This window comes from Orussus abietinus, unplaced genomic scaffold (genome assembly GCF_000612105.2).
Source record: "Orussus abietinus isolate OABI.00-Male unplaced genomic scaffold, Oabi_2.0 scaffold4, whole genome shotgun sequence".
Classification (NCBI taxonomy): domain Eukaryota; kingdom Metazoa; phylum Arthropoda; class Insecta; order Hymenoptera; family Orussidae; genus Orussus; species Orussus abietinus.
In genome coordinates this window covers 685,600-709,760 of record NW_019396014.1, presented here as the reverse complement: position 1 = coordinate 709,760, position 24,161 = coordinate 685,600, and the positions used below count along the sequence as shown (strand labels likewise).

Here is a 24,161-nt window from a genome sequence, read left to right as displayed (position 1 = left end):
GGAATAGCCATTGGAAGACTATAATCGCACTATTGTTTACATAGCGAGCGCCCTAATAAATTTCCTCCTCTTCCCCGTAAAAAGGGGGGCTGCAGGATAATAAATGCCTGGAGGGCTTTCGGCAAGGGCCTGACTTGGGCCTGCAGAACCGCCGCGCCGATCCGGCGAAAAGGTGGACTCGCGAGGCCCAATTATACCGAGAAAATACAGCCCATAAAGCCGACCTTAACCGCCGCCAAACACCGGGATATGATAATGAGAGCCGAAGTCGACCAACCCCTCAACCCTCCAACCTCCCTTCCAAAGAGACACACGCAAACCAATAAAGGGGTAATTCGTCTCATCCAAGCCGAAGCTCGCGAATTCCAAAAGAGAAGTTGCTTAGTTTATCGAATATGTGTACGTGTAAAGCCTCGAATAAATAAAAGCTTCGTCAAAAGAGAAGATCCTCGTCCTCTTCTTCCAAGGCGCATAACACTCGAACTGGGGCAGGTTCTCCAGCGGCCATTTGGGAGGATAACTTGGTGCCGCTCTTCTTCTTGTCTTGGATCTTCTTCAGTCTGCAGAACTCCTCCCTTTCACGCTCGTCCAATTCCGTGACGATATATTTCAGAGTGCGGTCTAGCCGAGGCAAAAGGACGTGCTTGATCGCGTTAAGACGGCGATTGGTGTTCTTGATCATTTCGTCGAGGGTCTTGTAGCTGTCCTGCAGAGAGGCCAGATTGACCAGCAATGCGATCACTCGTCGGTAGTTCCTTTTCAGCTTGGCCACCTGCTAGCGAAATTTCGAATTTAATATCACTCGTCTCGGATGTATCTCTTGATGCACTCTTTGTTCGCAATGCATCCTTTTAAAGTCACCTGTTGGCCACCTCTTGCCAAGCCGGCGAACTCGTAAGAGTCCGCACCTTCCTCGAAATACTGGAACACCCGAATGTTAACACCGGAGACGTTTTCGCATGTTGTCAGGACCTTGATTCGGGCCTTGCCTGCAGTCTGAAGTACGAATTGATTGACGTCGCCGGCTGCAAATCGGACTTCAGCTAAAGAGAACGCTGCCTCCTTCATGGCTTCCGCCATGGACGTCTTGTTCTCGATCAGCCGTGCCATTGTGGTGCGGAAATGCATCTGCAGACCATTCACCTTCTTCTTCAGCAAATCGTGGCCCCTCTTGGCCGATATTATCCGCATCTTCATTTGGGCCTGCTTGCCTCTTGTTGGAAAGACTGGCAGTCTATCGTTCGCCGCCATGTTGCGGATCACGATTCTTTTCTTCGTTTTCAGCGCTTTTCAGACCTTATCTGTCGACATTGTCTTCCAGATTATGCCGTAATGGCTCAAACTTGAATCTTCAGTGTAAAGACGCAAAGGCAATTACAAAAATTACTTCACGTCACTTTTTAGTCCGAGAGCACTTTCGTTAGCACTATTTTCTTTCTTTTTTTAATAAGTATGAGATAGTCTTAGTCTAGCTCTAACTCGAATTAGGATTCTAATGAGCCGAGCAGTCTCATGATTATGCATGGTGTGCAGGACAAATCGCGGAAGGACAGGTGCGGGACTTCCTGCGTCGTGCTAATCGTATCGCACAAAGGGACGGATCTTTTGCGATGAGGTCTTTCAGACTTCGTGCCAACTGGCGTCATTATCAGACTCCTCTTAAAATTATATTCCTTGGTATATGCGTCTCGATATATTGGAAAAATAAGAAAATACGTCGTTTTATAACCTACATTTCTGAAACACATATAAAATACTATATGTATCACCGGTGATCAATATGTCTGTAAGAGCTGTCTCTCAGCAGCATCGGTGGTTCAGTGGTAGAATGCTCGCCTGCCACGCGGGCGGCCCGGGTTCGATTCCCGGCCGATGCAATTACTTTTTCCCCTCATTCCTTTTTTTCCTAAATATGCAATTTGCTGTATAGAATACAAAAATTGTTTACATTTTTTTTGTTATATCCCATCCCATTGTTTTTCTGCAATTATTCCCTCACTCACGCCTGTTTAAATCAGCACGCGGTAGCGGCAACTAATGAATGACGCTATACATTGATTATTGTATGTGTAACGTCACGGATATTCATAAAATATAGTCAATATCGTTCGTGGAGTTATTAAAAGCAGGTTCTTTCAAGAGCATCGGTGGTTCAGTGGTAGAATGCTCGCCTGCCACGCGGGCGGCCCGGGTTCGATTCCCGGCCGATGCAAATTTCTTTTGTCTCACCTTTTGGTGTATCCTACGATATTTTAAGGATTTCCAACGGTGGCTGAATATTCGGTAATTGTTTTGCTGGAAGAGGTGGTTTCGGGATCGCTGCTACAAAGAGTGTCGTATTAGCGGGGCTTTCTATTGTTAGGGAAATGTTTTCAATGCAAATACTTATTTAGAGCGGCAGTATGAAAGCGGAGCAACGGAGAAGAGTGAGATAATCTGCCTCGATAAGAGTGTACCTTTGCCATGGCGTCGGCGAGTGAGCTCTAATAAATAACCGCGGGCCCCCTCTAATTAAGCCTCGGTTTGCCAGGGATGCAAACTTGTTTGATTAGGGTCCCACTTGTTTGCGAGAAATAAATTAAAATGGCGTCTTCCACTTTTGCGGCTCCCGTGGTTTGTCCTCCCTCGTAGCTGTTTAAATCCGATCTGATTATGCAGGTGGCGACACACGCGGCCACCGGATAAACCTCGTATATCATTTACGTGATAACAATTCGCGATCCACACGAGTTTATAAACAGTTTTTAACCGTCCAAAAGTTTATTAGTAATCATGCACAGCGAATATGTGTACCGTCCTCAGAGATTTGACATTGTCACTGTATTTCGCACATTAATTTATGTGAAATGAAAAATGATGCGTGAAATTATCTTCGATTCAAGCGGTCGATAAAAGCAGATGTCTTATCGGTCGACGTTGTTGGGTCGGTATGGACAGCCTTGTACATCATTCTGTCGACGCATTCGACAAATTCCTGCACTGCCGACGCACATTGCAATGTTTTACCTTGAAACGAGATGTAACAGTTCTTCACCTGTAAAGTCAAGACCTATTATTAAAATATTTATGGAGAGTAAAATGAGTCTAGCAATGTTAAATTAAAATAAAAATTTTATAATGACTCTGCGAACTTACTTTATTTCTGTTTTGAGGACAAGCTTTCCCTGGACCTCCCTCGGCAAATTCTATGAGCCTCCTTAACGTCTTCTCCGCTTCGATTATGTCAAGTTTATTCTGCTTTGTGTGTGTCTCATCCATACATTGAAGCTTGTCGATCCAGTACTTGTCGTAGCTTACCAACCGGTCTTCGTTAGCGCCCCCTAGAACGGAATTCGAATATTAATCGATAATGAAAGAATTTACTTGGTTAAAAGAATTATTCACATAACCTGGAGAAATTATTCTCTTATACCATTCTCAATTAGTTCCGCAACATTGTCGCTAATTTTCACGTTTTCAAGAGAAGGTGGTTCTCCCAGTTTTCTTTCACATTGCACGATAGGATCTTCATCGGAGACATTAGGCGGACAATCCTCCTCCATCTCTGATTTGGCTACAATTATTCGAACAAATGTAAAATAATGAAATTTAGATTCGGGATACGTTAAGTACCTTCGGTAAAATTTTACTGATTTTAAGTTTTGTCAGAAAATCCAACTGAAATTTTGTCGCGTCAATTGCTCGGCCGAATTGGAACAGCTCGCGTCACTACAAAAGACTTTCGGAGGAAAACTTGTTTTCGGTCCACATTTATTCGATAAAAATGATTTCTCATTAAAAAAATATATATTTGACGATTTTTTATCAAAGTTATACCATTATAAATATAAGCATATCAGATCCCATTCGCGACATCTTTATAAGCGAGAACAAAGAAGCGTTTAGTCTAACGCGGGTGTCCGAATTATTCATATGTCTAAAATCTGAAGTAATTTCAGTTTTGTATTTTTACAATAAATGTAAAAAATAAAATCCGTTGTAATCAACCATCATTTATTTACAAAACGGAGAACAATTTTCACTTTATTACTGTACATTAAAGTTTTACCTCCCTTTGCCATGATTTAAATCCCAATAATGTTCACCATAAGCTCCATCCTTGTCTCCCCAAAGAACCTGAAATATATATTAATATTAATAAATTTTATCGTCGAATCATTGGCTCGAAAATATACAAGTACTTTTTACCTTGCCCTGATGGTGATTCAGTTCAAAGTCTCTTCGTTCAAAGCGTTGTTCCCATTCTTTAGGATTTTCGCACACATGACCAAATTGAACTTTGAAAGGTGCCGAATGTTCAAAGAAAATGTCTCTGTAAAAAAGAAATTAACGATAAAGGCTTATGTGTGATTTAATCCAATTCATATAAATTACTACTAAAAATAAAATATTAACTGACTGAAAGAATTGGTCCTTGCGTAATAAATCAGCCATAACTTTTCTTGGCACCTCGGCCTCTGGTTCAATTTCAATAGTCTTTACATTAGAAGCGGTCCAGTGTGAATCTGTAAGACATTATTATTTATGTCACAGATAATTATGTTAATAGATTGAAATTATATATTTGCTTTACCTGATGGAACACCTGGATTGAAACTTTTAATTTTAGCTGCACTTGTTTCTGGTCCCATAATACAAAATAAACATATTAAAGCTTGCAACAATAAGAAGTGTTTTGCACCCATTTAAACGTTTGTCTGACTCCAAAAAAAGAAATACAAAATTCGATGATTTCACAGAAATTAAATTTAGAATAACAAGGATGTTCCTTGTTTGAGATAGAAACTCATACTGAGCTGTTTTCCATCTTCGTCGGAGAAGGAGTTTGTTTTTGTAATCTACGCTCTAATAATCACGGTTTCGTGAAAGCTGGCGCGTGACATTGTATTCCCTTCTATACTCGAATGACGTTAAAACATTTCCTCCAAATATTCATAGTACATAGGTACTGCTGTATTAAATGCAACTTAATATTCATAATACAATAAAATGATTACGTTGCACATGACGTTCCCTGTACAAGGTACATCAAAATGGTAACTTATGACATTATACAATGTTTCATAAATAAGTATGTAGGAACGGAGACAAGTATCATTAGGACATCAGAATAGATATCGGTGATGTTAACATTTAACAATAACAGAGACGGCATTCCCTATAAATTAGCGCACAGAGAGTTTTATGTACAGAACACTTTTATAATACTATGAGATGCACTATTATTTGTCAAATGGCACAGCGGATGAGTTTTTCGCACATTTAATTATAGACTGAATTAGCTTGATGAATCCAGTATCTTTTGGTTTCTCCAGACCTCGGAGCATTCTGTTCTTCATCACTGCTACGAATTCACGATTGCTCAATTGACCATCCACTGTAAATATTATTTGCAAATATTAATTAATTTATAAATTAAAACCAGCGATAGGTTAAATGAAAGGTACATACAATTCTCGTCAAAGATTGTGAATACGATTTGAATAACATGATCATTGAGGTCTACATGTGCCACAGTTTTCGCAACGTGCTTTAGGGTAGCTGAAATGAATGATAAATTCCATTAATTTAGCAATATTATAAATAAAAAAAAGACATAAAATAAATCGAGTAAGTTGGAAAGAATACCTTGATCGATCGATGCACCAGCTATGTGGTAAAACGTCAAAGCAGTATCTACGTCGTTAATATTATTGAGAAAATGGAAGAACTTCAAGTAGTCCTCTTCGCTGACACCCTTTGAACAGTCTTTAAAACTGTACGACAAATAGTTCTATTTAAGTTAGAGGAAATAAATATCAGAATGTTTTTTCTTTAACGAAAGAATACTTACGCTTTTTTCACCCTCTTCAACATACGAGCCTTTTTCTTCTCAGGATATCCAGCATACGCCAATAATAATTCTGTAAAATCTACCTCGGAGATGTTCCCGTTGTCATCAGGGTTCTTCCGCTCGAACTGCAACAACAATTAATGTCAGTCTTGCGAAGCAAAGGATATTTTTTATTCATCTGATATCAATCGATCATCACCTCTAGGATCAAAATTTCTCTCTGCAACTGTTCCTGGAAATCTAAGAACTTCTCGATAGTCAATTTTTGCTTCAAGTTGGGTCCAAAAAAATACGTGGTCAGCGCTGAATTAACGCCCTGTAAATAAAAATGTTCTGATGTTTGCTTGAATGACATGGACCTCGATTTTCCTAGATTTTTTTACTATGTGTATATTACTTTAAAGGTGTTGCCAGTGTTGGCGTGATCACGATGTCGGTTTCCAATGCTGGTCTGCTGACGAATGAGAGTTGCTACTTTTCCAAACTCTTCTGAATCGACATCTCCGTCACCATTCAAATCAAACATTCTGAATGCGATTTCAAAATGACGCCTGGATGCTAAAATATATACCACGGTGTAGGGTGTAATTCATAATTGTAGTTAGGATACTGAAAATGAAAAGTTCATGTACTTACTGGATAGTACAGTGAGCAAAAATATATAATCTGAGAATGTAATGAGTCCGGAGCTGCCTAGTTTGAAAAAAATGCTGTCCTTGTCCAATTCCAATTCCATCTTCGTTTGAATATTCTGTAATAAAATCTCAATCGATTAAACGACTTTTCATACGTTGCAGAACTAAAGAGCTCAATGAATACCAACATTTCTACGTACCTTGCAATCATATCTTCTGTACTTATCTAAACCGAGGCCTAGAAATACAGGAAGATTATTGTAGTACCAGGAAAATATTTGTTGGTTTAAATGTGAGATTAGGAGAGGGTGCAATTCCTTGTCAAAAATAATGATCGAGTTGGAATTCAAGCCAGTAGTTTCACCTTAGGATTCTCACTACTATTGATGTATATGTAACGATTCCAGGATGATCTATATATTATGTGACGATACTTTAATTTATATATGGTCTAGCAATACTTTTCTTGAAGCAATAAGTGTCAAACTGCATGCAAAGAGTAGTGTTGGATACAGGAAATCAAACCTCAGGCAAATGCTACTTAATTGTTTTTTTTGTAAGAGATGTCTATAAGCATTAGGTATAAAAGCTTTGCGAGCAGGCTGAAAATAAATATAATACAGCTCCTATTTACTTAATCCTTGTATCGTTATCCAAACTGTAATGTTAATAATGCGTTGGTTGCAAAATTTTTATCTCATTCGCTGAAATAAAGTCACTTATTTCAAAGGTATAAAAGAAATTTAAAGATACAAATGTCTGGAAGATGTTAAAAATTATTACAATAGATGATCTAAGAAATTACCATCCGGTTGCTTAACGCCGGGAGTCATTGATCTTAGGAAATCGTCAGGAGTCATGTAGATCTCGGTTGCATCGGTCATTGTAAGTTGAAGAGTCGCGAAATATCGGAACACTTTGTCCGGCGTCGAGTAATGCCTTATACGATTTTCGTATTCGATTATCTGTGTATTAACAGCAAAGCGCAAGTGTTAACGCAGCATGCAGTTATTATATTTATTATCGTCATCAGTTATCGGTTTATCAATTAACACATTCACAGGATGCATTAATTGGTAGTTGATGATAATGTTAAATGATTGGCAACTATAAATGTCATATATTAATCATTTTAAATTTGTTAAGTACTCAGAAATAAGGGTCCAAGGAATTATTTCAGGTCTGCAATAACAGCTAAGAAATAGGCGTACTGAATACTAAAGGTACAGATACAGAGAAAGATAGTGCATATGGAAAGTTCAGACAAACCACTCCCTTTTGTTAGTTATGCATCAAGTGCTAAAATTACTTGGTAATTAAAGGATATTTGTATTTTACCGTCTGGTTGTTTCATGCCAGGTGTAATAGCTCTTAAAAAATCGTCGGGCGTCATGTAGACCTCAGTACCCTCCAAGCTAGTAACTTTTACAGTCGCGAAATAACGAAAGATTTTATCAGGCGTTGAATACGCTCTCATCCTATTTTCGTACTCTATTATCTGTAAGAATTCTGCAATTTTTATATAATTTTCGATACAGTTTTCAAATTCGTAATGAGAACTTTGTAAGAGTTTTACTCGAAACTTGGCATGAATACCTGGGCATTTTTCAGAATGAGATGCCCTTGGTAGACGGACAGTTTTTCTTTAAGCACAAAATATAAAAAGTCAAAAACCAATTTAGCTCACTTTTTACGATTATTTGGTAACTGATCTAAATATATGTTGTATCTTTGATCATGAATGAATGAGTACGCACAGGATATCTAGGGTATCACTTTTAAAATAAAATGTTTCTTTATCAAGAAAACATAAGCACATTATACATTTTAAGAAAACTTTACTAAACATTATATAGGATACTAAAATACAGACGTTGGTTATTTCAGCCATGTAACAAACATACCGTTACACGGATAAACTAAAAAAAAGTTATACAACCTTCCTGTCACGGAATCCAATTTTCTGCTTTTTGCTCTTTTTCTTTTTAGGCTCTTCAGGTTCGTAATCTACTTGCTTATCCTTTGCCTCTTCTACATCCTGCAATATTTGAGCAGCATCGACTTTTCGAAACAGCTTTGACTTAATCCTGTAAAGGCAATTGTTGCAATTATATCGATACATAACCAAATAATCAAAACTTAAATCAGTAGAGATAAAATAGAAGTCTAATTTTTTTAGGAGTACTCAAGTATATTAAAATCTATCTGTGCTTACCACTTCCAATCAATAATTGTTGAGTAAAATATAAATACTACGATCAATCCTGAGATCATCCTATATGGAAATTCTTTGTCCCGACGGTGACCAAAGTTTTTATAGTGTCGTACATTTGGTCTTTTCTCAGAATCGTTCAACTTGAGGTTTGACGACAATACTTGAATATTCCTCACATACCGTACAGCCCACAGAGTATTGGAACATCTGCTTAGAAGCATAGTTGCATCTCCTTTTCCCTTTACACTACCTACAGTAAAAGAAATACAACTCCATAAGAAAAACCCAGTACAATAAACAGTACAACACTTAACAATGATAACTTTTTAGGTTAGTAACACACCTCACAAGATACAGTAATAATCACTTCGATTGGCACTTATGAACGCACGTATTTTCTTCCAGAGAAACATAAATTCGTCTTGAATTGATAAACAGTTCTTGCAACAACTTGCGGATCTTACATATAATGGAAAAGAACAAGCTTACGACATAAAGTCTAAACAGGTTTGAAACAGTAGTAGGGCGAGTCCATGCCCGATTTAGAAACTCTTCGAGGTGACCCTGCTCCTAGTGGCTTTCCACTAAAACTATTTCATACTTTCGTTACGCAGTCGCTAAGGTCGTACTCACGTTAATAAGCATAACTTCCAGTAAGCGCAATTAAATGTGATACATGAAAATTCTCTGTAAATATATAAATAAATTTCATTCGGTAAAATTTTTAACGATGCGATACATCCACTTTGGAGAAAACTTTCATACGACCCCTATTGACCCCTCCGATGCCCTTTTCACATCACCTTAGGGAAAATCCGTAATGTTATGATCGTTCAGCAGGAAGACAAAGGTATCATTCAGGTACCTGCGTTCGGGTGAAGGGACGACGGTAATTATGGTCTTCCGATTTGAAAAAAAGTTCCAATCCCCCAACCGTCAACAATATTTTCGGTTGGGTGAAATTCCCCTGGATAACAGAAGCCGACCCTAACCTCTGATACGTAGACAATTAAAATAATCTAATTAGCCTCTGCTCCCTTGGACATGTTTTGAAGGTGAGGATCTCAACAATTTCTGAAAATTTTCTATCAGAAAGTGGTCCCTTGTGTAGATTAAGTTAATGTAATATTAAGTATTTGCGGTAGTTTTAAAGTTTAGTTTAAGGCCATTTCTTCCCGAGGGAAAAAATGAAGAAAATCCTGTCGTGACACCTCGACATCTCGTGATGGAGAGGTGACACGATGGGTGTCTAGGTTGACAGCTTAGTGCTCCTAGGTGGGCTCCATTGAGCAGCAACCTCCTCGTGATGGGCTTGGGGAATCGGTGGTTCGATTTGCGTGGATGTGCAAAGGAGGCATCGATTCGTAAATGGCTGCTAGGATGATTTATCTGGAAATTTTCTCATTAATTGTATTTTAGACATTTTTGAGTCATCTGGTATATTTAACATGTAATGTACTAATTTTCTATGAGAATATTCTAAATTATTTGATTTACGTATCAAACAAAGAATACCATCTGTGAGGTGTCATTACACATTTCCATGGATAGGTGTTAATGAAACTTGTTAAAAATAAATCTTTATTTATCTAGACAGTAAAAAAGATTTGTTATTTAAAACGTAACATGTTGAAACAGTACAGTAACTTACATATTAAACTTAACAAGTCAACGATTTATTATGTGTTGTTATCTCTGCGATTTTCTCTAGCATCTCTTGATTCCCATAAGCTGCTCCTAACAAATCGTTGCGCCACATCTCTGTTTACTCTTGGCATCAAAGTATTGCGATCATGGATTTGTTTTGCACGAGCCATGTACTGCCTTAACCTCTCGTTCTCTGCTCTTATTTGATGATTCAGTGGGTCAATACCTGAAATCAAATTAGTATAGGAACATTATCTATGCCTTCATGTCCTCCTGATAAATATGCTGCACATTGATGACTTACCTTCCATACGCAGGTACATCCAGAACAAACTGTTCAAGCTAAACGACATGTACAGGTTATATTTCAATTTGTCCGAATTTGAAAGACTGTCATATAGTTGGGAATTGTTGACCAATTCTAAGATATTTTTAATTTTATCCACCGACTTGTGAAATTGTGTTATTCGCCCCACAAACTCTGGTTCGCTCGAAAGCTCACTAAAATCAAGCTCGCAGTCCTCCATACTTAACCTCACTTAACCTCAAATCGCATCACGAATCCAGAAGATGCACAGCTTCGATACGTCCATGACTAAGATAAGAAACTTCAGCTCACTTCGCAGTTCAAATACTGTGGCGCCACCGTATATGTGAACGTGGGTCAATATTTAAATCCTACAAATAATAAAATAAAACAATGCATATTTTTACCCAACTGACGTTAGTATTTAGCTATGACAATCTATTTTTACGAAATTTTAGGTTTTCGTTTTATCGAGATTTGGGAATTTATCATGTACCCATAGGAGATAAACCAGAGATCAACATCCACATTACGTATAAGTATAGTAGAAATCTCCTTGACCTACAGATGCAATTCACCAGAATTCACCGACCGACGTGGCCTACCATGAAATTAAAAATACAATCCATACCGTTTACTGATAAAGGTATTCAGATTAAAAGAAAAAACGGCCGTAGTCATAATTTCCTCCAGGTACATAAGACGCGATTTTGATTAAAAAAAAACTATTGAATGGATTTTATTTATAACTTACATCGATGCTATTTCCCAGGTAGAGTTTATTCAAACCCATAAGAATTGTGTGGCCAAGGTGCAATCGATAGTTTCCTATACAGGAGTATGTAGAATATCAAAGAGTGAATGGTCACTCCTGATTGGACGAACGGAAGGAAACTCGTTTTCTTTATTTTCTCTCCCCTCGTCCAGGCAATTTGTCTTCGCGTCTCCCGGATACCTCTAGACACCTAAAACTGGATACTTAAAGTGGATGCGCGGAATCTTCGATTCCGAAATAAGCTTCCACGGTCTAGAGAGCGAGCGGCGTCTCCTTCCCTCTGACATTCAAATGCTTCACTTTCGGAGAAAGGGAGATAGAAAGAGGGCCAAAGCCGGAACCGCGTATTCGCCGTTCAAAGGGATCATTTATCAACATATTTGATATGCTCCCGCGCGTTACATATCTGAGAACGCCACGTCGTTCCCCGGCGCCCCGGCTGGTCGGTACCATAGAAATAATATGCTAATCCCGCGAGGCAAAGTTCAAAAAGTGCTCCGATAAATTCTCGAGACTTTTGACGTAATTTCTCCCTTCCGGCGAGGGAGCTTCCGAAAGATTCTTTTTACGCGGCTTCCGTCTTGAGAAGTTTCCCTTCTTCGCCGACATCGAGAGCACATCTCATCGAAGGAATATATCGCTCAGGCATATATTTCCCGTGTCAAGATGACAACCGTGGAAAGCGAACCCTCAGGTTCTTGTACGACCCCCGTCGCGCTTTATTCTAGGTACCGCCTAGCCCCGAAAATCCAAAATGCCGAGACACGTCGAAAAGAATTTCCACCCGGTTCGGAAAGGCAACTCATTTTTTCCTCGCATTAGCTTCGCCATGTGATTCGACTAATGCGACCGATATATGTATGAGCTCGCGCCGCATCCTAGAGGGTGCATAAATATGCGCTCGTATGCGTCACCGCACACATAAGGGCCGACCCGAGGGGATTTGTAACTGATCTTAAGGTTCGTTCCGATTACTTCTGGCACTTTAGCGAGCCGAAATGTATTCTAAACCGATCCTGCGGAAACCCCTCCAAAACGGCAGTCGATCCCTTAATCCGCCACCCCTCGATCATTGAAAAAGACCCGCACTCTAAAAACTTTTCGAAATTATTCCCAAAACATATTAAACTTAATATCTGTGGAATTAAAAATTTCCAAAAGTTGACGTTTCTTATCTAAACGTCCTCGTTTTTATTTTGTTTCGATTATTCCTGGCATTTTGGCGAGTAGAAATGTATTTTAAACCGATACTGCGAAGTCTCTCCAAGATGGCGTCCAAGATGGCGGCGCTTACTCCTTCGCTCCTCGATCATTGGAAAGATTCGCACCCTGAACTAATAGATGTATTCTTCCTAAAAAGTATCGCATTTAATATTCTTGAGCTGGGGAATTTCAAACTGTTGATTTTCCTCGTTAAATCGATAGAGTTAAGAGGGATATCCAGGGATACCGGAAAGTAAGTGGGACCGTAAGCAGGATTTGTCGGGATATTCGCGTTCGCCGGGCACAATAGAGGCGGTGAGGCTGCGGCATTAATTTCTAGTAATTATCAGAGGTGTAATTCACAGGGGTTGCCGCGGGTCGGGTCCGGGGTCGGGCACTGCGTGTTAACGCCGTTGTTATGCCCCATTATATTGTCCTGCCTTCCTGCACCGTTCCGCGTGCGGAAAGGACCGGCGAAAAGCGTCTGCGGATCGCTGGAAAAATCTCCTGCTCTTCGGCGATCCTCTGCTCCTCCGTTCTTCGGGGAATTTTTTTTCAGTTAACATTCGATTACCGATACGCCTCATATTTAGGGTTCCGTAATGACAGAAATATATGGTTTCAGGGTGCACCGGCGAATCCTGGTTTCCGATGATTCATCGACGGGGCAGTAACGAGGAAAGAAGACTTCCGTACGCCGGGGGGACGGCGCAGCGAATCGCGACGAAAATTGATAAAATATCATTTAATCCGCCCCCCTGCCGGAGCTGGCATGCGGTCTCTCTTAAAAGCGGGAGATAGCATTACTAATTTATTTAAATGAACTTATCTCGCCGAAGCGCCGATAGCGATGTAAATTGGAACCCTCCGAATCAAGGGGGTAATGGCACGCGCAAGATAAAACCGCTTTTATTGCCGGCTCGCCGCCATATTCGGGCGGCATCGTGCGAGGACGAGTTACATTATGTCAAATTTATGGCTACAATATGAAAAATTTCCCATTGTAAAATTCTATACTTCTTATTACATAGCGATGTACATTTAATCCTCCGTTACCGTGATTTTAAATGTATAATAATAAATATTTATATATCCATTAATGTCGAAGTTCTTGGGGAATACGGTATTATTTTATAAGTATAATATTAAATGTATATGAATCCATCGATATCGGTGTTCTTGTGGAAAATGGCGGAGCCAATTGGAGCGCGAGTACGGGCGCCCGAAGTTAGCCCAGGGCCGGGCGAGCTACGGTCGCGCGGAGCGCGACGCATAAATCCGCGAGGTCGGTGCGCGATGAAGCGGCCGTAACAAAGGGCCGGCGAAACAAAAAGGCAGAAAACGTCCCGGCCCGGGCCGAAGAGCGAAAAAGTACAAAGTCACCGGCTCGCCACGAGCCCCGGCAATAATTCGGAGCAAAATGTCAGCCGCGCCTCCATTGTCGCTCGCGCGAGCGCCGGCGAAATATCGCTCGGTAAATCAAGGTGCTCGCCAGAAGAGTGTCCTTCCGTTGCCGCGGCCCTTCCGCTCGCAATTACTGCCCTCGTAAAACGCCCGCAAACTCGCCATCTTAACAGGTGCGCGGATTGCCCCAGGAAGTATCTAACCCCGGATTAACAAAGCTTTGAATTCGATCGATTTATAAATGATTTCCCTCCTTTTCCAATTTTACCGAATCGTCCCACAGGTAATTCCCACGCGCGCAAACGAGGCGCCAATTGACTGACAATATGTCATCGCGGATGCATATGTTGGCACGGGCCAAAGTCGAAGCTGCCGGAAAATCGGTTGGCGACGCCCAAAGTCGTGCGTTGGGATTACCGTGAGAGTCGGCTAAGCTGCGTGTTCGCAGTCGAGTTTCATAATCGGCCGAAAAGACCGCGGCGAATGGAAACGGGGGCAGGGGACGACCTGCGGCGGTCCCTAGGGATAAATTCAGAGCCCAACCGGGCGAAGAGGTGTCCTTAAAAAGCCGAGCCGCGCGAGATATTAGCAGGACCTCTGCACCTCCGCAGTAGGCAAAGCCCTCGACCCGAGGCCTGGCCGGTGACGAGCAAAGTCTATCTTCTTGGACTTGGTCTCCCAGAAAGTGGTAACAGCAAAGTCTAAACCCAAAATTTCAACAGTATTTTTGATCTTGCCAGTTTTTTGATATTTTGTACTTTGAATTTGTTTGTTATTAGGCACGAGCGAAGCGCAACGCCGCCGTCGACCTGCACTAAATTGCTCTTTTTCTCCTTTTCTATAAATGTCGCTGTACTTCCCAGGGATCGGAAGAGTAGAACAACCCTTTTTCTTCGAAACCCCTGATTCGTCTTGCTGAAATTTCTGACAATGCACCTAGAGTCATCCGAGAACAAAGCGCTGTGGCCGAGGCATGACCGGTGATGAGCAAAATCTATCTTCTTGGACTTGGTCTCCCAGAAAGTGGTAACAGCAAAGTCTAAACCCAAAATTTCAACGGTACTTTTGATCTTGCCAGTTTTTTGATATTTTGTACTTTGAATTTGTTTGTTATTAGGCACGAGCGAAGCGCAACGCCGCCGCCGACCTGCGCTAAATTGCTCTTTTTCTCCTTTTCTATAAATGTCGCTGTACTTCCCAGGGATCGGAAGAGTAGATCAACCCTTTTTCTTCGAAACCCCTGATTCGTCTTGCCGAAATTTCTGACAATGCACCTAGAGTCATCCGAGAACAAAGCGCTGTGGCCGTTCTCGCTGGACGCAGCGGGCGAGGCCCTCGACACCGGGCCGGACCAAGACGCGGCGACTCGTCGAGATCCGAGCTTTGAGGTTAATGTCTCGGAACGAGCGCCATATTAGCATGTCCGCGTCCAATCCTAGGCCACGTGGCGCAGCTCCGCGGCGAATCGGCCCGGAGCTATGACATTGTCGTTATTTCGCCGAGAGAAGAACCCTGCGCGCGATTCTCCACGCAGCCAGGGAAAGTATCGCTAACAAGGGCGGGACGCTCTCGGAGGGGAATCGGCCTCGTGGGGGGCGACCTGGAGAGGGGCGAAAGTAGCGCGGGGAGATGTTATTTATCTTTATGGACCTCGGGCAGAGGGTAAGTACACTTACCGTGCGGGGGCGCGCTTAAGCCCTGGAGGCCGCTAAGAGATTGTTTGTCCTATTGGCTGCGGTTCCGCCAGGATTAGGGATAAACGGTACGACGACACGGCGAAAGGGGTGAAGTCTGCTAATTTCTTCTCCACGGTTGACGTAGGATAAACTCGATTCTCGAGTTCATACGAATTGATTACATACAGAATTGACAATTTCGTGTACGACTTTCAAATGCTGACCAATGACGCGACTTCGCAATGGGACACCATTTTTCATGGGAATTATTCATATGCGAAAAAAAATCCATATGAACTAGAATCGAGCCACAGGAACAGGGACGAAGAATTTGTGCCAAGGTATGGGTATTAATCGTTCCTTTGTTCCGGAATAATTGTCGAATGTAAATTTCAGATCGAAGAAGAGGTACCCTATAAAAAATTGGCAGCAGCGACTCAGCGTACTGCGGAAAGCTGCTTTCTATGATCTATCGATGAGCGGGCAGGTGAGTAAAATATTGAGCGGGAGATCCTGGAAGAGGGACGGCCGAAAATTAATTTCTTGGAAGGCGTTATCTGAACTCGGCCATACTGTCCTCCACCCTCGCCGAAATGAATTTCTTTTTCCTTTTGCAGGATTGGGAGGATCGAAGGGAATGCGTTATTCCGGACGTTTGAAGTCTGCCCTTCTTTTACCTATATTCCTTTTATTCGTTAACAACACATACAGTGCCTTTTATGTACACGTGTGGTATATTTACAGATAGAGATGTGACAAAACGAAATATATTAATATATATGCGTAGGCGCTCGAAATAAATAATATTTGTCAAACGAAACAATACTCGGTCGACCGAGTTTACGAATATGGATACACTTTACAGGGGTCTACTCTAAAGAGGGAACAACGTACCCCATCGTTTCCCATGACGAGGAATTAGGAGTAAATCTCGGAAATAGTACCGACGTGATTCACGAAAATGGGCCTTAATCGTGTCGACTACTATTTACACGTTATCGTAATTATTGCTATACAGAATACTGTAGTGCCTTGGTTACACGGCTGACTATACTTTTAAGAATTCGGACCCATCGCGCAAGTCCCATGAAATAAGTCGAACGGGTAGGGGAGTACTTTCCCATAATTATTTACAACGGAGACGGTCACGGGACATTGCGCGACGGTAATCCTTGGTTCAATGAGACATTCATGTTACAGTGAATAGATATTGCTGGATATGCCCGCAAATGGTTTACACATTGTCCCTAAAAAACACGTTTCAACAATAGGTACCGAAATAATTCGCCAGAAATCTGCGCGTCCGGTGTAGCTTGATTTTTGATCATTAGTTCACCTTACCAAATTAATATAAGTAATCCAAGGTTTTCGACTTTAATACGAATAGTTTCTGAAGAATCTCTAATTTAATTAATTTAAGATTTTCAATTTTAGTGCGAATCATTTCTGAAGAACCGCTGGGGAGTTTTCGAGTGCCCGATAGCATTTATCGGAGGGCAGGGCGATCCACAAAGGCGCGACATTACCTCGGCGATAAATCCCGTAATTTCGGGACAATATTAAACCATTTGCGGGGATGCTTAACCCTATGTTAAGCCGGCCTGCGGGGGTGGACGAGGGAAGGTGGAGGAGAGCGGAAGTGGGCGGAAGAGGCGGAGGATTGGGCTGGGCGGTCGGCGGGGTTGGTGAGGCGGGCGGCCCGGTAGGGGGTGGCGGTGGTAGGTCGCGTGTATTTAAAACGCGAGTGCCCGCGCAGGCCGATTCACTGTTTGAAGTTAAATGGAGTGTAAATGGCAGATAACAAACCGGCACTGTTTCCGATTACGGCATTCATTGTTTCCTACCATTATGCGCGCCCCGCCGGTTTACGTGTGACGCGTTGCGGTTTACGATCTATTTATTGCGCGGCCTGCGCGAACTCACCGCGCCGTTGATCGCCCGGGGCGATTATTTGCAGATCGAAAGCCCGGTTTCCCGACCTGAGACCTCGACAGTAAGGTCTCCCAACGCATTCGGACCTCGACCTCGACCTGATCACTCGACGGGATTATTTGCCGAATGAAAGTCCGGTTTCCCGACCTCAGAGACCTCGACAGCAAAGGTCTTCTAGCGGCCTCGAAACTTGGACCTCGACCTGGAGGACTCTTACCTCGTCGACGGCCTCAAGAGGCGTCGACGAGACTAACTATGTACAAATTTCTCTATCTAATATTGACTAGAGAGGGAATTTTCGACAGTCAGTCGAATTACAGACTAGGATTAACATTGACGGCGGTTAACCTTCGTCGACCTCGACCTTACCAACGGTTTCCTAACTTCTACGGATAATCACAAGTCTCGTAAGGTCGGGTCATCTTGGGAGGTTCGTTTTCCTCCTGACTCGCGTCGTGTCGACTCTCGACCTCACGTGACGTTCGAGGTTAGATTAAGGATTAAGGATAAATTTAAGATTCAGTTCTCGAAGGCGCAGCCGGAGAAAGCGACCTCGTCGAGGAGGGATTTGCGCCGTCACTTGCCATGCACGGTGGCGGCCCTTCGCTTGACCTCGACCTGATCGGCGATGGCGTCGCTCTCCTTGTCCTGATGAGCGGTCATGTGTCTGGTGAGGTGGTGTCGTTCCCGGAAGCTCTCATCGCAGACGGGACACCTCAGCTTCTCCTCCCTCCTCCTCCTGGCGGCCTCTCCGGCGTTCTCGTTCTTGTGATGCGACCTCATGTGGTAGACGAGGTCGGAGGTCATGCGGAATGAGAGGTTGCACTTGGCGCAGACGTTCTGAGCCGGCAAGGTCAGGGCGGCGAAGGAGGGCGGGATGAGGCCAGCGACCCCCGCGGTGGCCAGAAATCGAGGTCGGGCCAAGGCGTCCGCCATTGGTGGAAACACGGAAATGGGACTGTAAGGGAGGTTAGGATAAACCGGAGGTAATTCTGGACGAAACGCTGGGACCTTCGGACTGGGGACCTTGGGAGGTTGACCGACCTGAGGGATTTTGAGGTTCTCTAGGAGGTTACCTTGTGGGCCCTCCGAGCCTACCAGAAAGGGGTAGGGCATCTTCGTGGGGAAGGTCGCGTACTTGTAGGTCGGAGGGGTAGGAAGAGGTCCGACGGGCGGGCTCACGCTGCTGCGGTAGCTTCCGTGGTCCGGTGAGATGGACGACCTCGGTGAGGTCTGACTCTCGTCGTATCCGTTTCTCTGGCCCGCCAGACTGACCTTAGTGAAGGCGCTCCTCGACTCCGTCCTCTCCGAGCAGCTGACCGGGTCGTAAGGTTTCGAGGTCAGCAGGACAGAGTCCGAGTCCTGCGTTTTCGAGGGGACGCTCTGTTGGCAGATGAAACTCGGAGGGCTGGGGCTTTTCTGCGACCTCCCCAGGGCGAACCTCCTGACCTCCGGCTCCGGCGACAGGCCTGGTAAGGTCGGGGTCAACCTCGATGTGTACGGAGGGCTCAGCGAGTTCTCCGTGCAGTGCAGCGACCGCTGCCTGTCCAGGTCGTAGTGCTTGATGGTCAGGTTCTGAGGTGACCTCTCCACGTCGAGGTCGTCCCGCCGATCCTCGACCAACCTCTCCGTCGAGACCAATCTCAGCTTCTCGCTCTGGCGACGGGCCAGGTTCTCGTCCGGCGCCACTAGGAAGGCCACGTCGAATGACCTCTTGCTCGCCCGCTGGACCGGATACGAGGCGTCCGAAGAGGTCGAGGTTGTCGTCGACCCCGGGGCGGCGCGATCGAGCTCTCCTGAGCGATCTTCCATTGTCATCGTGTCGCCGCGACCTGGACATTCACACAGGCCTGACGTTACTCGAGGTCGAGGTGATACCTCCTTTCAACCCCTGACCTCGAAAAATTCTACACCTCGCCAGAACTCGCTTCCCTTATGCAACGCGTCGACATAACGAACCCAATCGATCCAGCCGGACAATCCTTCCCTCGAATCTATCTTAACCTCATCGAGGTCGAGTCTGATCGACCTCATGAAATTTATCCTAACTTCGTAGACTTACCTAGCACTTCCAATGCGAGGACCAGGTTGTCCAGGCGGAGTGGTCAGGTCGAGGTGTCGAGGTCGCCCCTCGAGATCGAGGTCGCGAGGTCATCGGCGCGGACACTGGAACTACCCGAACTCGCGGCCACTGTTTCTCGGCGAACTCTGCGAGGAATCCGGAGAGACGTGGAACTCGAGGAGCCCCGCAGAGCCGACGGCGTTAAAATGAGGTCTTGCAGCGCGCGGAGCCGCTTTTAGGGGTTACTTCCCCTGGAGCCGGAGGCCGTGGAGGCGGCCGAGGGTCGCACCGACCAATCGCTGCCGCTCGGGGGTGGAGCGTTCCACGGGGGTGAACATATTCGGTCGTCGGGGTGCGTCTGCTCGCCTCTACCCTGGCCACGCCTAGATATTTCAGGTTCGACACATGTGCCGCGCTCTGCGCAGAGACACAAGGACCTCGAACACCAGTCACCCCTGCCGACCCACCCTGCCGTGGGGGTGGCTACATATACCTTGTACGGCCATGTACGGCACCTTGCACGCTCCTCCCTGCGGATGGAATGATTTTTAGATCGGTTTCCAGGGGACGCGGTGCCTAGGCGAAGGGGATGCTGTGACTGAATTTTCCAAGGGAGGTTTTTCTAAATTTTCAACTGCGGTACTCGAATCGCTCGAATTTTTACCCGGCCATTTTTTGACACTCAAGATGGGGATATTAAAGATTCATGGTACTGTGGCGGGGAGGTTAGGTGACCACGATCTCCCCCTCGTCCTCGGCCGCGCTGACAACCCCTAACCCTACTTTATCGAGTGGTCCAGCCAGACTCTAAGGGGCTATCTTGCGTCATCAGCTTCCATCAGGATCGACTAACGAGCCGCGTTAAATCGAGTGCAACGCTCCACATAAGGCCACCTTGACCGTTCCAGAGAGCGAGTTCGGACATTTTGGAAAATTTTCGCACCCCGAATCAATTTCGTCTTCCCACCCTCTTGGTGCTCCCCTAGTCGGATTCCTGGGAGAGAATCGGAGAATTCCCAAATTCCATGTAAACTCCATGAAATAATTTCTTCAGTCCTGGGATTTTTTTCTTTTCTCTTTTACGATTTCAATTCTTCGATAGGATGTACGGCGTTCACCTCGAGGGTACTTAACTGGCGTGGAACCGTTCTGCCAGGGCGGAGGAAAAACGGAGGAAAAACGCGAGGAAAAAGCCTGGTCGTTGGTCGATGGGCGATCAATCATAAGCCGGCAATCCATTTTATCGGGCATGTGAGAGCCGTCGACTTCTTCCTGCCGATGCGGCGACGCCCGGCGTCCTTTTGGGAATTTCGGGGTCAAAGGACATTAACTTCCTGATTGGCTGCGCAAAAACTTGTAATGACTTTTCGATCGCCGTTGGAACACCTTCGATCGAAATTACGACGCTCCCCTTGCCCCTGTTTTTCCACTTTTTCGGCAAATTCGGACTCTGAAATAAAAGGGAAGAATTAGGAACACGTTTGTTAAGATTTATCGGATCGGTCCAGATTTTCTAGCTTTCGCCCCAGTTCGGTAACGTGACCTCCATGAAGGGAGAGACCCAAGGAGCAACGTCAATCTGTAGCAATAATTGCCGATGACAATTTAGGGGTGACTTCGGGAAGGCACGCGTCTCTCTACAGGACGCCTCGAGGACTCCCTGTATCTCGCTAACCATTCGAGGATTAGAATCGAGATTTATTACCAAATTCTCACCCTAGCGAGCGCCCCTAATTCCACCCAAAGTTAGTCCGAGTCCCCGAACCCCGCAGAAGTCGTCCATTCGATAGGTTCCCCGTATGAAGGCGAAAATTATTCACAATATATCTATTGCCGCATTAAAAAAAAAAAAGGGCAATTCGAAAAGTACGTTATCCTCGTCCACGAGTAGTTTCACGATGTCGAGTTGACAGTTTTAAGGAGGATTTTAAGTAGAACCGATTTTAGTTGAAAGATGGCCGCCATGTGGCTCCATTATTCCTTGACCGCGGATTAACAAGTCGTGGCACAGTTGGACTAATTCGCAAGAATTAAATGCAGGGTCGCACGCTCGTCGACACGCGACCGACACGTGCGTGCAGTTAGCACTCTGTCATTTTATGTACACCAGGGAGACCCCTTGTCCATCCCCCTTCCCTGTCAAGACGACACCTCGGCGGCCATTTTGACGTTATTCAATTTTTTCAACGACTCGACTTTCCACCTGGCGAGATTAAAATAGGCCTGAAAATCGGCGCAAGGGGTTGCCGCAAACTCTGATATCCGGATATCCGAACTAAAGGGGTGCCTTGGAGAATAAAGAGGTTCCCATCGATTGAGCGAGGCTTGGGGAGAAAAAGATCTAAAATAAAGAGGTGCACTTAACGCCGACCTTCGAGGGTGGCTGTTTATCCGCCACCCCGCGAAGAAATATGGCCGCCCCGAGAACGAGGTTCGATGAAGAGCAGGTTTTCCCAGACTCGAGGAAGCTGCAAGCGAAGGAACATGGGCGAATTAATCCGGGATTTGATGGACGAGCTTTCCTCATCGGGGCCATCGATTACCGTTTCGCGTTAATCGTCTCGCCCTCAAAATGGCGGCCGCGGCTGCCTCGCGTCGTCCGCCATTTTTCGTTGCGTCACCCTCCATTAAAAGATACTCACCTTAATTTAGCGAAAAAGCCCTTATTTTAAAATATTCACGCCTGAAAGAATTGTAAACTTTCGGGAGTGAGACTCGAGGCTCCGCCGGCGCGATTTCGAGAACGAGCGCGACGGGACAGAAGGAGATAGTCGCTGACAAATTGAACGTGTGATGAGTTCAGAGGATTGCTGAAATAAAGAGGGAGAGCTGCGACTTTCTGCCGGGAAGATTCTTCAGATGAGTGGGAGAGATTTAGATTTCACGGGAGCCCGAGCAATTCCTTGACTTATCACGCCGGCCATGCATAAACGGGCCGCGCGCGCCGCCATCTTGGAAGTACCTGCAAGAACTCGCTAAGAGATGTCTTCGAAAAATGCTCCAATAAGCTAAAAATACTTCAAATATTACTAGTTTGATCAAACACGTATTTTAAAAATATTACCTTCCACTATAAACGTCCCTAATAAATGTTAATTTTCATAAATATCCGAAGTTTAACGAATTTTCAGTGGCAAGGGTCCCAGAGTTGGGTCGAATTTTCTGGAGCCGTAAAAGGCCCTCGTTCGCCCCGAAGGGACGCGTATGAATTTAATTCGAAGACTCCAGCTAAGATGGCACTTCCTGTGTTATCTCTGTGCACACGGTGGCTGCGGCCGTGTCGTTGCTTATGCGTTACGTGAATGCCTTACCCAAAAGGCTGAAACCAGCCCCGATATTCCACGGGGTGGATGTTTCTGCGTGCCGTTACCAAGTCGAGCGAGGGTGTCTGAATTAATGTCGCGCTACTACGCGTTATCATGGCCGCTATCATTCCGCGCGGCGTTCCGTGGAACTCGCGAAAACGTGAGCGGCGTGAGCGAGAACTTTCCGCCTTGAATTAAGACCGAACTCGCAGCTCCGGATCTCTTAACTAAGAAACCCAAGAGAGATTTTCGAAGACCGCCAGATATCTTTTCCCTCCCCCTAGGGTGGTGATGTTAATTTTTTTACCACTTTCTAGTTATATATATTTTCTCTTCCTTTCAGGGCAGATTGTCCCCGATTGGTACGCGATGACGATGTCGCACAATCCAACAATAGGGAGAGTCGACCCATCGAGTCTAGTCCGGACTAACGACGCGACTAAATATTCATACCTCGTTCATCATGCCGATGAGTCGACGAAGCTCCTCGCCATGTGTTTGAAAGCTCTTAAAAGCGCCTTCCTAACACGGATTTAATTCGAATTGATGATCTCGAGGCTTCCCTGCAGGAAGGGACCAATTTCGTGACGCTACAAAAATCCAATAATAACAAACACAAGAAGGAAATCCGAATGAAAAATCGGAATATTAAAAATGACGCATCTCCAAAAAAAATCCAGGAATTCAATTCCACGCCTCAAAGTTTCGCGGAACAGTCAGGACCTTCCGGCGGCATTTTTTGAACTTTTCGCAAAATTTCGGGGAGATAAATTCAGGAGAATCCCCTGAATATCGGGGGGAGGGTGGATTTATTTAGTGAAATCCCCAGCGGCGCGGACATCTTTACGGTTATTTTCATGGTGGAAAATCTTATTCGCGGATTCGCCGGGGTAGTCGGGGGGGCAGGGGGGAGGGAAGTTATTAGAATGGTCCGGAAAAGATGGCGCGGAGTCGCTCCGTATTTTTATACTGTATGGCCGCTGTTTTGCATAATCCCGCACTTAGCTCGCTCGGGCCGAGATGCTGGCTCGGTATGCAGATCTCTCTCTTGCCGACACAACCCCCAGGAACCCCGGGGTTCCTCGGGTTCCCGGGGTTCCTTGGGTTCCCTCGGTTCCAGGGTTCCTCTGGTTTCGCGAATGATGGACGACGCTCCTCGGACCGTAG

The 24,161-nt window shown here is 44.6% G+C and overlaps 6 protein-coding genes and 2 non-coding genes across 9 annotated transcripts; 2 read left to right on the top strand and 6 right to left on the bottom strand.

The window, feature by feature from the left end:
* Window positions 1-53: 53 nt before the first annotated feature.
* On the bottom strand, window positions 54-1,888 carry LOC105695481 (probable V-type proton ATPase subunit D 2). The gene is made up of 2 exons (XM_012417029.2): window positions 862-1,888; window positions 54-772 (listed from the first exon to the last, which is right to left on the bottom strand). Exons 1-2 carry the CDS (start codon window positions 1,249-1,251, stop codon window positions 434-436), a joined length of 729 nt encoding a protein of 242 aa, XP_012272452.1. The 5' UTR covers window positions 1,252-1,888; the 3' UTR covers window positions 54-433.
* Window positions 1,807-1,877, top strand: Trnag-gcc. Its single transcript has one exon. It is a non-coding gene; the product is annotated as a tRNA-Gly (tRNA).
* Window positions 1,889-2,141: 253 nt separating the features above from the next.
* On the top strand, window positions 2,142-2,212 carry Trnag-gcc. The gene has a single exon. It is a non-coding gene; the product is annotated as a tRNA-Gly (tRNA).
* Window positions 2,213-2,866: 654 nt separating this feature from the next.
* Window positions 2,867-3,703, bottom strand: LOC105695492. The gene is made up of 4 exons (XM_012417039.1): window positions 3,613-3,703; window positions 3,413-3,553; window positions 3,136-3,320; window positions 2,867-3,034 (listed from the first exon to the last, which is right to left on the bottom strand). Exons 2-4 carry the CDS (start codon window positions 3,540-3,542, stop codon window positions 2,867-2,869), a joined length of 483 nt encoding a protein of 160 aa, XP_012272462.1. The 5' UTR covers window positions 3,543-3,553; window positions 3,613-3,703.
* Window positions 3,704-4,044: 341 nt separating this feature from the next.
* Window positions 4,045-4,823, bottom strand: LOC105695424. Its single transcript, XM_012416963.1, has 4 exons — window positions 4,574-4,823; window positions 4,400-4,505; window positions 4,189-4,312; window positions 4,045-4,116 (listed from the first exon to the last, which is right to left on the bottom strand). Exons 1-4 carry the CDS (start codon window positions 4,683-4,685, stop codon window positions 4,045-4,047), a joined length of 414 nt encoding a protein of 137 aa, XP_012272386.1. The 5' UTR covers window positions 4,686-4,823.
* A 106-nt stretch (window positions 4,824-4,929) lies between these two features.
* Window positions 4,930-9,389, bottom strand: LOC105695844 (calcium uptake protein 1 homolog, mitochondrial). Of its 2 annotated transcripts, none has more exons than XM_012417822.2 (12): window positions 9,027-9,389; window positions 8,684-8,933; window positions 8,408-8,555; window positions 7,807-7,966; window positions 6,669-6,706; window positions 6,470-6,584; window positions 6,231-6,391; window positions 6,033-6,149; window positions 5,834-5,958; window positions 5,629-5,756; window positions 5,452-5,541; window positions 4,930-5,377 (listed from the first exon to the last, which is right to left on the bottom strand). In XM_012417822.2, exons 2-12 carry the CDS (start codon window positions 8,902-8,904, stop codon window positions 5,223-5,225), a joined length of 1,458 nt encoding a protein of 485 aa, XP_012273245.1. In that variant the 5' UTR covers window positions 8,905-8,933; window positions 9,027-9,389; the 3' UTR covers window positions 4,930-5,222. The 2 variants fall into 2 exon arrangements, with proteins under 2 accessions (XP_012273245.1, XP_012273244.1); XM_012417821.2 differs by lacking the exon at window positions 7,807-7,966 and adding an exon at window positions 7,274-7,433.
* An 858-nt stretch (window positions 9,390-10,247) lies between these two features.
* Window positions 10,248-10,879, bottom strand: LOC105695478 (nuclear nucleic acid-binding protein C1D). Its single transcript, XM_012417026.1, has 2 exons — window positions 10,635-10,879; window positions 10,248-10,556 (listed from the first exon to the last, which is right to left on the bottom strand). Exons 1-2 carry the CDS (start codon window positions 10,855-10,857, stop codon window positions 10,363-10,365), a joined length of 417 nt encoding a protein of 138 aa, XP_012272449.1. The 5' UTR covers window positions 10,858-10,879; the 3' UTR covers window positions 10,248-10,362.
* Window positions 10,880-18,203: 7,324 nt separating this feature from the next.
* Window positions 18,204-19,445, bottom strand: LOC105695423 (Krueppel-like factor 10). The gene has a single exon (XM_012416962.1). It carries the CDS (start codon window positions 19,443-19,445, stop codon window positions 18,204-18,206), a length of 1,242 nt encoding a protein of 413 aa, XP_012272385.1.
* Window positions 19,446-24,161: the final 4,716 nt, after the last annotated feature.

Bases quoted from the DNA above. Each gene is read 5' to 3' on its own strand.
- LOC105695481 (XM_012417029.2), bottom strand. From the start codon at position 1,251: ATGGCGGCGAACGATAGACTGCCAGTCTTTCCAACAAGAGGCAAGCAG. The intron at 773-861 runs GTGACTTTAAAA...TTTCGCTAGCAG, and splicing joins TGGCAAGAGGTGGCCAACAG to GTGGCCAAGCTGAAAAGGAA.
- LOC105695492 (XM_012417039.1), bottom strand. From the start codon at position 3,542: ATGGAGGAGGATTGTCCGCCTAATGTCTCCGATGAAGATCCTATCGTG. The intron at 3,321-3,412 runs GTATAAGAGAAT...ATTCCGTTCTAG, and splicing joins TGCGGAACTAATTGAGAATG to GGGGCGCTAACGAAGACCGG. The intron at 3,035-3,135 runs GTAAGTTCGCAG...TTGACTTTACAG, and splicing joins GTCCTCAAAACAGAAATAAA to GTGAAGAACTGTTACATCTC.
- LOC105695424 (XM_012416963.1), bottom strand. From the start codon at position 4,685: ATGGGTGCAAAACACTTCTTATTGTTGCAAGCTTTAATATGTTTATTT. The intron at 4,313-4,399 runs GTCAGTTAATAT...TCTTTTTTACAG, and splicing joins CGCAAGGACCAATTCTTTCA to AGACATTTTCTTTGAACATT. The intron at 4,117-4,188 runs GTAAAAAGTACT...TATATATTTCAG, and splicing joins TGAATCACCATCAGGGCAAG to GTTCTTTGGGGAGACAAGGA.
- LOC105695844 (XM_012417822.2), bottom strand. From the start codon at position 8,904: ATGCTTCTAAGCAGATGTTCCAATACTCTGTGGGCTGTACGGTATGTG. The intron at 6,150-6,230 runs GTAATATACACA...TTTTATTTACAG, and splicing joins ACACTGGCAACACCTTTAAA to GGCGTTAATTCAGCGCTGAC. The intron at 5,542-5,628 runs GTATTCTTTCCA...CATTCATTTCAG, and splicing joins TGGTGCATCGATCGATCAAG to CTACCCTAAAGCACGTTGCG.
- LOC105695478 (XM_012417026.1), bottom strand. From the start codon at position 10,857: ATGGAGGACTGCGAGCTTGATTTTAGTGAGCTTTCGAGCGAACCAGAG. The intron at 10,557-10,634 runs GTAAGTCATCAA...ATTTGATTTCAG, and splicing joins GATGTACCTGCGTATGGAAG to GTATTGACCCACTGAATCAT.
- LOC105695423 (XM_012416962.1), bottom strand. From the start codon at position 19,445: ATGACAATGGAAGATCGCTCAGGAGAGCTCGATCGCGCCGCCCCGGGG.